We start from the raw sequence: 12,608 nt of genomic DNA on the forward strand, positions 1-12,608 counted from the left end.
TGATTAAAAGAATATATTAGGCTCGTAAATTCACAATCGCTTCAAAATTGGCTGATCTTTCATTTGTTCACGATTTTACATGGCAAAGGTTTTAATAATATCGTAATAAACGACGGAAGTTATATATATTAAGTGCTATATTTAATACGACTTAATACCTATCTTTTATCTTTATGGACATAGTATCATCAAATAAGGAGGAAGCTATTATATTTAGGACAGGAAATCACACGATTATGGAAGCTAGCAGACGCGAATTACAGAAGTTTTCAACGAAATTTCGACCCGATAAGTACTAAAGACAGGCTGTTAACCGCAGGAAACTGTTTTACAGAGATTTAACAACAATCTCAGCGTTAGGTTAATTGAATATTGGATAATGTGCAATTCGTAATTAATTCTTCATAATTGTTTCAGTTTTCGGTACGATTCCCGCAAAGGGTGAAAAGATTAAATTAATTCATAACAAGGAATTTATGGAACGTATTACGTTTTGTGATTGCTTACGCAAAATTTTGCGTCATGCGTAAACGCGTGAGGCATTTCAACCATTATAATTGTGTGTACATCGTATTATCGTTCAAAGAATTTGTACAATTCCATTAACGTATTTAATAATAATAAAATATAAATAAATAAATATTTACTAACAATCACGCCACGTTAACTGGTCCCGTGATAAGTTCGTAAAGAACTTGTGTTACAGGTATCAGATAACGGATATAAATGTAAGATTTTTATTATACACATACATATATTTAATACACATCCATAACCCTGGAAAAGACATTTGTATTTATCATACAAATATCTTCCCTTGGCGGGATTCGAACCCGCGACCCCCTTGTGTAGTGACCATGTCACTTACCACTACACCAGACGGCCTTTAATGTACTTTGCGTGCATGCTTTGTACAGATGAGATTTCTAGATGTTTCTATTTCGTATTATCTTCGACTTCCGCGAATCTTAGACATAATTGGACTTTTTTGGCGGGAACGCGAGGAGTGAAGTTGTGTGATTTGTTTTATTTTCTCTATTTAGTGTTTCTTCGGGTTTAAATGTGTAATAATGGTGGTTTATTAACTGTTTAATATCTGTGAAAGTGCACAAATGTGGAAAATGAAACAAAGCTGCTGGACGCAACTTCTCGGGATCCTCCAAAAAGTCCACTGAAAAAACCTTAGTAAATGACCACCATTTTACTGAGATTATATTTCATGCCAATTCATTTCATTTAATTTCATCCCAGTTGATTAATGTCTCAAGTTAATCATCTTCATTTCATTTCACTCCATAATATCATTTTTCATAAAAATATGAATATAAATTAAAATAAGACATGACTTAAAGGTCTCAGTTACCAGGTCATAAAATCCCTTAAAAAAATTAGACATAATTATTTAAAACATTATTTAATGTCACCAATTGCACAGTTCACAATTAGAATGATGAAAACTTAAAATCTGACTGACATTTAATCTATATATATAAAATGAATTGCTGTTCGTTAGTCTCGCTAAAACTCGAGAACGGCTGGACCGATTTGGCTAATTTTGGTCTTGAATTATTTGTGGAACTCCAGAGAAGGTTTAAAAGGTAAATAAATATGGAAGTGATCGGAATTAAATAAAAATAACAATTTTGTTTTCCCTTCGATGTGTCCCCCGTCGGACGGATTCCTTTTGTTTGTTTAAAGTTTATTTTATACAAAAGTTTAGGTCTTTTATTTCTCGATTGAGGCACTACGAAGTCTGCCGGGTCAGCTAGTTACAAATAGATAATTAAAAAAACTGATGATCATATCCCATGTCGTTCCAGACCAGTTGCATCATTAATGGTCATGGACTCCCCATATGCTCCACTGCATTAATTAAGCTTACGAGAGTCACAAACGAAATGCTCTTTTAGGTATCTTGGGTACGACGTAGAGGCAAAGATGAGATCCCAGAATTGCTGACCGTGGGCGCTGTCACGTACGCAGCTGATAATCGGGTCACAGTGGCCAGGAGATACCCTGGAAACTGGAAGTTGCTCATCAGGGAGGTAAAACCGGACGACGAAGGAGTATACGAATGTCAGATATCAACACACCCACCTAGAGTTAGCAGGACTTATTTACATATTAACAGTGAGTATTTAAGAGAGATAGATTACAGAAAGCCGTTTATCTAATAGACATTTTGTTGAATTGTAGGATTCTTAATATTTGTTTTTTATTACTTTAGTAGGCAGTCGATTATACGATCCACCTGATTATGAGTATTTACTGTCGCTTTTTTACTGGTGGGTAGGACCTCTTGTGAGGTCGCACGGGTACCACCACCCCGCCTATTTCTGCAGTAATGCGTTTCGGTTTGAAGGGCAGCCGTTGTAACTGTACTGAGACCTTAGAACTTATATCTCAAGGTGGGTGGCGCATTTACGTTGTAGATGTCTATGGGCTCCAGTAACCGCTTAACACCAGGTGGGCTGTGAGCTCGTCCACCCATCTAAGCAATAACCTACCTACCCGTGCAGACTCACAAGAGGTCCTACCACCAGTAAAAAAAGTACATAGCAAAAGAGATCTCTGGAAGCGTACTGTGAAAGAACGCAGCACTTCCATAGCAAGATTACAGATTATCCATTATACTTAATATTATAACCTGACGTCTCGAAATAACTCAAGGCAATGACGTAGCTTCCCGTTTGTATTAGTAAATAAAATACTCCTCTAACATAGATGCATATGTAGAACTCCAATATTACAGTTTTGAAGTTATCTTTATTATAACGAACAAATCAAAATCTAAAACTAATCCGTGTCAAATTAGAACGTTGTCGCTTATGTCAACTTTCCATGACAACACAGCTCCTCAGGTGTGGGTAGTCGACGAAGCCGGCGCCCCTCTCTTGGAGAAGTACTACGAAGCCGAATCAACCCTGGCGCTGGTCTGCAGGGCTCGCCACGTCGAGACACCCACAGTCCTTACTTGGCTGCACGAAGGGCGCGCATTAAATGCTGATACCACTAGAGGCGGGATAAGGTACGAATTACATTACTGGTGGTAGGACCTCTTGTGAGTCCGCACGGGTAGGTACCACCGCCCTGCCTACTTCTGCCGTGAAGCAGTAGTGCGTTTCGGTTTGAAGGGTAGGGCAGCTGTTGTAACTATACTGAGACCCTTAGAAGTTATATCTCAAGGTGGGTGGCGCATTTACATTGTAGATGTCTATGGGCTCAGTAACCACTTAACAGCAAGTGGCCTGTGAGCTCGTCCACCCATCCAAGCAATAAAAAAATACCAGTCTTCATTTCCAGTTACCCTAAGAAGCCAATTGGTATACGGAGACCCTGACAGTCATTGCTTACCAACACTCTTAGACATAGACACAACAAAACTTCACTGCCAAGCCAGTGCCTCGTCTCTAAATCATATCTCGTTTAAGTACTTGTCAATGTTCGGAGAACAACAGTAAGGGATGCATGCGATATCCTGATTGTACTCATAAAAATATCTCAGGAAGCACAAACGGATGCAGTGCTTCCAGCAAGTATGGATAGTTCTACTGCAGCGCTTATAGTGTGGTGATAAAAAGGAGATGTTTTTTAACAACTCCTCGAAACACTTCCCGTGACATAAGGCACCACCAGTTGTATACCCGGAAGATCCAAATGACCTCATATGTGCATATTAATATGTAGAAATTAACTGGTTATAAAAACCCTGACTGAAGCCTATAGGCACATCACGCAAGACTTGACTGGCTTGTTGAAGACTAATTACCAGACTAGAGATTAAAATTGTTATTTGTTTTTTATCGTAAAATCTCCAAACTTTTTACTCTTTGAGTCCCTTGTACGAAAAACTGCTTGAATTTAGAATACCAAAACCAGTTGGCCCTTGGAGACTCCTTTATTTCCTTTATTTACTTTTCTTTTTTCCTGCACGGCAATGAGCAGCACAATTAATTTTATACTAACAGTATTGGCATACTTTCTTATCGTGTGGATATTTATTTCACTTGCGTACAGATAGATGGTCACATCTACAGATGTTTCTTCGTTTAGGGTTTGTAGTTTCTATTCTAAATATGAATGTGTTTAAGTCATTCGCCTCATTCGGAGCGTGTCTATAATGCAAATTCCGTAAACAATTATAAATTCAATAACTTCCATTAAGATTTCAATCATAAGCATTTTCACCTGTTTATTTCCAATAATCCCGCTAAAGCGACCCGGCTACAAAGCCCTCGTATAAATTAACTGACGAACAATCCGAAAAATCAATCACAAACAGCCTGAAACCCAAATACAGCTTCAATCTTATTTCACCTTTGGAATAATACCAAAGAAAACATTCTACAAAGTAGTCAATCCTTTAACAATTCATAACCGTGTTTCTGTAATGACAGGTTATTGTTGGGTCCCTCTATTGAAATATTTCACATTTATATGTACCGTGTGAACATCAGAAGAGGGAGCGCGCGGATTGCTTGTAAATATATAATTCCGAAGGTAAACGCTTCGGTTGTGTTCCTGACTAGACATTTAGTGAAAATTTAATCTGGGACTCCAAATATAGACGTTGACAACGGGCACAACACGTTTCGATGCGTACCTAGTGCTATAGCGATATCCCAAATTATTACCTTTGCGAAATACAAGACCGTCTTTCTAAACTTGACTATGAACATCAAATTTTTTATTTTTTGTTTTTTGTTTATTAGGCACACAATACACATCTAAAAAGATACATAAAAAACAAGTAAAAAGAAACAAAATCTGGCTTGCAACATACATAAGCTATGTGCGCACGACTAAACAAGACAAGTGCTGAATTTGTAGATGTTCCTTACAACTACGCGACAAAACAACACGATAACGAAAACTAATCTAACTTATAATGTAAGAAAATAATTTTATTTACAACTAGCTGACCCGGCAGACTTCATAGTGCCTCAATCGATAAATAAAAGACAAATCAAGGGGACACATCAAAGGAAAAACAAAATTGTTTGTTTTTATATAATTCCGAGCTTTTTATATTTTCTCACCTTTTAAACCTTTCCTGGACTTCCACGAATAATTCAAGACCAAAATTAGCCAAATCGGCCCGCCCAGCCGTTCTCGAGTTTTAGCGAGACTAACGAACAGCAATTCATTTTTATATATAGAGATTTTACAATTACACTACTATCGTAGAGGATGCAAATGTCTAAAATCAGTTTTTAACTTTTATTTTATTTATTGAATCGTCAACAATTTTGACGGTTATTTATGCGGTATTTTTCTGTCGATAAATATTCGAAGGCTTACCGTCGGCTACATCTATGTTTCCTTTGAGCTTTCGAAATATGCACTTAAAGAATATTTCTTCATATAAATCACAAGATGCCAGACATAGTCAAGCAACTATGTCGTCAGTGGAATACCAAAGTGTTGATTTCGTAAAATGTCGTTATAATATAGTAGTTTACGAAATTTGAATTAATATTATTAAAGTGTTAGTGTATACATTTAATACGGAATATTTCTTTGATTATGAAGCAGGCATTTAATGGCAATCGCTTATTACGATAATTCTAACCAAACTCTTACAATATACAGAAATCAGAATTTTTAAAACAAAAATAAATAAATAAAACCATTTATGGCACATCACTTAAAAATCCTTCCTCGAATATTCTACGTCTCATCAAATGTTGGGTTGGTCGAAAACTTTTAATGAATAGGTAATAAGTTTGAGTGGAAGTTTTGTTTGCTTTTCGCGTTTGTACTTAAAAAGTAATTAAGGTCTTCGTAATTGAATGTTCGATTCGATCCTTTAAATTCTTATTTATATTTTTAGAAGGGTTTTTATTGTGTAACCATTTTTCTTTATATTCCAAACAAAGCTACAGGCGGGAAATCGGTGTAAGAATTATTTTGTTACAGCGTCAAGACGGAGCAGGTTCCTGGCGGGGCAGACAGTCTGCTACGCTTAGCACGTGTTAACAGTAGCGACGCTGGCAACTACACGTGCGCTGTCCGAGGCGCCAGATCGCATACTGTTTCCGTACACGTGCTTAATGGTACGTAAGATCTACTAATCAGCCCAAAATGATTTTTTGGTCCCCTTGTAGGCTGCATAGAGTCACCTGATGGTGAGTTGTAACCATCGCCCTGGGACGTCAACAATGCCAAGGGCAGAGAGGGTAAGCTGCTGTCTACCTTTAAGTACGCCACAAGCCTCGTTTGAAGAAGAACATGTCATAACGCTCGGGAAACTGTAGAGGGGAGGCAACGATCCTAGGTCACAAAATCGAACAAAAAATGGATGAAGTAAAAGAAACGATAAAAGAAGAAACGGATAAAGTCGACGAAGTAAAATAAACACTAAAAAAAGAAACGGCTAAAGTTCATCTCCACAGTATGTTGCAATATGGATATATCACTTAAGGAGTATTGATGTCAGACAGGCAACCGTTCATAAAACTCATGCCAAATCCGTATGCAGCATGATAAGAGAACATGTGTAGGACCTCTTGTGAGTCCGCGCGGGTAGGTACCACCACCCTGCCTATTTCTGCCGTGAAGCAGTAAGTAATGCGTTTCGGTTTGAAGGGTGGGGCAGCCGTTGTAACTATACTGAAACCTTAGAACTTATATCTCAAGGTGAGTGGCGCATTTACGTTGTAGATGTCTATGGGCTCCAGTAACTATTTAACACCAGGTGGGCTGCGAGCTCGTCCACTCATCTAAGCAATAAAAAAAAAATAAAAAAAATTCTGGGCTGACCAAATCCAAGAGCAAGATGAAGAAAATTAGGAAAAGGCTCTATTTGAGTCGCAACTTACACCATTCACAGCACCAGAACCTACGCTTTATATACAAAAATTAAATTTCATAAACCAAGCGAAATGAACAACAAAAATTTGTTTGCGTTAACTTTCAGAGTAACTCACGCGTAACGCGATAACGTTGCCAAGCATCAAGACAATGAATTAATGAGTTCTTAATTAATAACTCGAAGTGATTTTAACGTGACGTGCAAGAGTTGCCTTCAGTTTCTTAATAACTTTGATCGTTGTGTCAAGCCGAGAGCTTGGTGCGAATTTAAAAGGGCACAAATGGATAGGGCAATTGAATGTTAATGTTACAAAATACATTTGAATGTTTGTTTGGTCGTTTATTAATCACCCAAATATGACTGGGAAGGATTTGGATGAAAATACGCATATAGATAGTTTTTCATCTCGTGATAAATATCTTTTAGTATAGTAGATGAGAATTGTATGGTATACGGCGGTGTACTGATATATTTATCAGCATTTACGCATCTGAAGTTGTCGTGGCCTAAAGGATAAGACGTCCGGTGCATTCGTGTTGAAGCGATGCACCGGTGTTCGAATCCCGCAGGCGGGTACCAATTTTTCTAATGAAATATGTACTCAACAAATGTTCACGATTGACTTCCACGGTGAAGGAATAACATCGTGTAATAAAAATCAAACCCGCAAAATTATAATTTGCGTAATTACTGGTGGTAGGACCTCTTGTGAGTCCGCGCGGATAGGTACCACCGCCCTGCTTATTTCTGCCGTGAAGCAGTAATGCGTTTCGGTTTGAAGGGTGGGGTAGCCGTTGTAACTATACTGAGATTTTAGAACTTGTATCTCAAGGTGGGTGGCGCGTCTACGTTGTAGATGTCTATGGGCTCCAGTAACCACTTAAAATCAGGTGGGCTGTGAGCTCGTCCACCCATCTACGCAATAAAAAAAAAAAAATAATAAAAAAAATCTTATTACAGTATTAGCTTTTGCCCGCGACTTCGTCCGCGTGGAATAGTTCACAAATAATGCTTTATTTTAGAACAAATTTGGTTGGCATAAAAAACGTTATAGTGAGCCAATCTTAACATATAGACATATGCCGTCGCGAATTTTTTTTTAGATCTTTTAAAGGAAAAAAATTCTGTCAAACATTATTTTAGCGAAACTTTAACCTGCAGCGCACGCAGCGGAAGCTCTCAAAAGGGAAAAAAACCCGATTTTGAAACATACTTTATTGGTGCTCCGCTTGTATTAGTCTTAGCGTGATGTTATATAGCCTATAGCCTTCCACCATAAATGGGCTATCTAACACTGAAATCATTTTTCAAATCGGCTCAGTAGTTCCTGAGATTAGCGCGTTCAAACAAACAAACTCTTCAGCTTTATAATATTAGTATGGATAATATTGTAAAGCACGATAATTGTTGTACTGAATAGCGTGGAAATCCGAGTTACAGTATTTTAAAACAAAATCCCTACCCATTCGTTGGTAGACTAAAGAGCTATTAATGCTACGCGCTGCTTGTATCTAAGAATAGAAGATAGAATTTGCTATCAATAACTCTAGCAAGAACGGCACTTCGCTGTGTCTATAACTGGATCAGAAGAGCCGGCAAGGAACTCAGTGGATTGTATCTATGGAGTAGTAGAAATAGGTTACTGTAATTCAGCATTATGTAAACTAAATGAAGAATATAACGCAAGCCCATAGAAATAACGGCATTTCGGATAACTCCATTTACCCGCCTCTTATTTGGGCCATTAAAAAAACAGTATTTCCTTAATGGAGTAAGTTAAATTGGTCGGATCCGAATATTGGAATATTGAGGTTTCACTTAAAAAGTTTTTTATTATTCTTCTCTTTTGATTACAACACGGTACACAGATCTTTCGTGATTCCACGTTAATTAAGTTTCGTTGTATTTTACCTTCGGGATTGTCGTGACACTTGTAAGTGGAAAGAGCATTAAATACTTTAAAATTGAAGCTATAACCTGAAATAATTTCAGTGCAGACCGCTATTAATACGTTGCTTCATGTGTGTTCTAATTAAGTAAGTAAAAGTTTAAGTCTATACGATTGCGGACCTAAAAGTGGTGGACTGTGACTTAGCTGTACTTTTAGTAATGCTAACTTCAACAAGCGACGGTAACCACACACCATTAGGTGGACTTGTTTGCCTAACGGGGCAATAAAAAATAAGTCAATCTATAATTTCGATAAACAATGAATTAATATTTCATTTAAATACTAGATTTGACCTAGGCTCATTACATTTAGTAGAAATCTTGTATTTCTGTAAAGAATCATATAATCCATGTATTTTTTTGAGTGGCTTGCTGGAACAATACTGTGAATATCCATACACCGAATTACATAGATTATTACTACTTTACAAGACTAAGAAAGCAGACGGTGATCAAGCAGGGAAATGCAAGTATTAGCATGTCTTGTGGCTAAATCTGTGAAACAGATTAAAAGATATCCATGTTCAGCTTTTGGGAACAAGCGTACGTTTTGACGTGCCCAAATTTACTTACAAGTTCAATTATGAATTTACCAATTTCTACTATTAAAGAATCTTCTTTTTTCTGCTCTGTAGGATATTCGCAATACACCAAATGCCATGTCTTCTGACTGCTGAACTTTAGGTGACAATTTTGGTCCTTTGTGCAGAATGCTGATCGAAGCGAAACTGATTAATAAACTTATACAATGGATGTCTAGAATCTCACGACGTAACAGTAATAAATTGGATGTTAGGAATGAACACTAATAGCTTCGACTGGATTTCAGAAACAGCACATTTTTTTGCTTCAAAATTACACATTACAATGATATTTCACAATAACTATGAGGAGCCTGTATTTTAATTAATTTATAAGCAGCGAGCACGAATCTAAGTAGCTTTAATCGTAAACTAGCTTCCTCACTTTTGAGTTTCACCAAGGACGATGAAAAGTTTATTAGAAAATGGAAAATAAATTAATAATGAACCGGGTACTCAACGGACAATTCTAAAGAAAGTAACTGAAGTGATACAAACCCGGTACTAGGAAATTTTCTCATAAAATATGTACTGTAATAACATACCCCTTCATTCAAATTTCACTTGCTGTGAAGCTTAATTACGGCCCTTTGAATAATTTATCTCGAACTAAATTTATCTTAAAACAACTTACTTTATCATGAAATATAGAATTGTTACGAAGTTTTCGAACTCTACAAAGTGAAATATATTTAATTAATTTTCTAGCTTTTTGATAGCTTAAAAGCTTTCACGCCATGTAAATAAATAATTTCTTAAAACCGATAGCACTATGAAGGTGAACATCTTGAATGCAATGAATACGATCTAACGGCTGTCTGGTGTAGTGGTAAGTGACATGATCACTACACAAGGGGGTCGCGGGTTCGAATCCCGCCAAGGGAAGATATTTGTATGATAAATATAGAAATGTCTTTTCCAGGGTTATGGATGTATATTAAATATATGTGTGTGTATAATAAAAATCTTACATTTATTTCCGTTATCTGGTACCTGTAACACAAGTTCTTTACGAACTTATCACGGGACCTGTTAACGTGGCGTGATTGTTAGTAAATATTTATTATTTATTGTTATTATTTTATTTAATGAAACGAATTTTTTTCTATACCTACAAACCGAAACTGGTCTAAAGGTATATTGTTAGTCCGCATAAAATTAAATATCAACCACCTTGCTGTATAATTTAAATACGTAGAACGCACGTATATTATGTACGGACATGAAAAATTTATTATGGATGGACGAGTTCACAGCCCACCTGGTGTAAAGTGGTTCCTGGAGCCTATAGAAATCCACAACGTAAATGCGCCACCCCTCAAGGTGATATAATTCCTAAGGTCTCAAGCATAATTATAACGGCTACCCCACCCTTAAAACCGAAACGCATCAATAGGGCATTAACCGTCTATATCCGATGGTTAGATGGCGTAGAGCACGACCTCAAAGCTATTGGTGTCAGGAACTGGAAGGAGAGAGCCCTAAACAGAGCACTCTGGAGAGAGATACTGAACCAGGTTAAGGCCCACCCTGCGCTGTAAGGCCTAAGACGATAATGATGAACCGTCTATATCTATGAGCGAAAACTGGTTGATTAGTAACTATCATAGACCAAACCCCAGCTATGAACAAGAATATAATGCACGGGATTATCATAAAAGAGAGTTAATTCAGAAGCTAACGTTATTTAGCAATATGTAACTCTGGAAATTTACTGTGAATGAAAGCATTCAACTAGACGAGATAGTCTGTACGCGTACAAGTCCTGACGCAGTAGCCAATCGATACAATTATAAAAAGATGACAAGATTACGTCTGAAAAATTTTCAGGGCACTTCCAAAGAACTTTTTTTATTACTTTGATGGGTGAACGAGCTCATGGCCCAGTTTAGTGGTTACCGGAGCCCATACAAATGCTGCCATCTACTTTGCCATATAAGTATGTGGCGGTAGCCATCACAGAATATAAGATATTCAGTTAGTTGGATTCAGATCAGAAGGTTGAGTGTTCGTATAACGTCGGGGTCACCAATTGAGGGGCTCCGGATAGAGTGCCTTCTTAATTTCACGTGAAAGTTGCGTTTTTGGATCGACTTTCAATTAACAGCACAATCAAAACAATAGGAGCTTTGTTTGTATATGCAGCGGTTTACAGAGTTTTAACAATTTTCTTTTATTTCTTCGTCTTATTTGGCGATTAAATATCATCATGTCACACTATCTTTTCTTTTCAACCTGTTGTGCAATCTGGCTTACTCATCATAAAAAAAGGTGCGTTCTTAAACGCCACAGGTTCTAAGACCTCAGTTCTTACAGTACAGTTTGTACTTAAGGCTGTTTTGATTTGATTTTGAATCCACTGACCCTTTACCCTTTGTTTCAGAAGAAAGCCTAGCCGAACTTCACGCTGCCGCCCATCCGCAGCAACCTTCAGCGATGACCCTCGCGACATTATCAATAACCGTCGCACTATCAACAGACAAGTCTCTGTTATTCTTAACTGTGATTCTATTCACAAAACTGGCCCAAACATTTGTTGGTCAGAACAACTTCAACGAACATTTTATTGTACTGTTACCTACGTGATAAATATATTTATATTATTTATGTAATAATAATAATGTAATCTGTAAATATGAGTTTTGAATAATACGAATAGTTACTGGGAAATAAAATTTCATTGTAATATAAATTTCGTATTGTTTTATTGTTTGGTATTTTGTGAGCGGGATTTTTATGATGATCGATTCTGAAATGTCGGTCGTGTATCGGTCGACTGCTGTAAATTTTATTATGGTGTTTATTATAATTTACGATTTTGTATGCTTTTTTTTATTTTAGGAAAATCCCAAAAATTGTCTTATATTGTAAACAAATGTAAATTTAGATTTTGCGAACCGTAGACATTCCTTATGGGATTTAAATGAAAAAATAATATAAATTTACGTAATTACTGCTACGTAAGCCCAGGTAGGTACATTTAAAATGTCTATTTAGCCCAGTCAGGCGTTCCAATTCCCAAAGTGGAAGAGCCAATATACAATACGATTAAGAGTGCAACCTCATGTATGAAAATGGATAGGGCCATTCATAAGGTAATGTCTCTAGACGCTGATGGGCGGTGAGCTATTGTAACCATCTAGTGAGTAGAACTCCAGCCAGATGGTTGGATTTGGTTAAGGAATCAGTCGGTGGTAGTTTATACCATGCGGTCCATGCCACACATGATCGAACACTGTGGAGGAAAGCCACACGTGGTCGTG

General features: G+C 37.1%; 1 protein-coding gene across 2 annotated transcripts in view; it reads left to right on the forward strand.

Annotated features, from left to right (window-relative positions):
* The window catches only part of LOC149500561 (uncharacterized), a 148,632-nt gene extending 136,595 nt beyond the window's left edge, over window positions 1-12,037 (forward strand). The window contains exons 4-7 of one of the 2 annotated variants that reach the window (XM_089736284.1): window positions 1,911-2,130; window positions 2,854-3,028; window positions 5,920-6,056; window positions 11,729-12,037. In XM_089736284.1, coding sequence (XP_089592410.1) covers window positions 1,911-2,130; window positions 2,854-3,028; window positions 5,920-6,056; window positions 11,729-11,931 — 735 coding nt within the window. In that variant the 3' untranslated portion in view covers window positions 11,932-12,037. The remainder of the gene's footprint in view (window positions 1-1,910; window positions 2,131-2,853; window positions 3,029-5,919; window positions 6,057-11,728) is intronic. The other variant, XM_089736285.1, reaches the window with a different exon arrangement.
* Window positions 12,038-12,608: the final 571 nt, after the last annotated feature.

Source organism: Bombyx mandarina, chromosome 21 (assembly GCF_030267445.1).
Source record: "Bombyx mandarina strain Sakado chromosome 21, ASM3026744v2".
NCBI classification, from domain to species: Eukaryota; Metazoa; Arthropoda; class Insecta; order Lepidoptera; family Bombycidae; genus Bombyx; species Bombyx mandarina.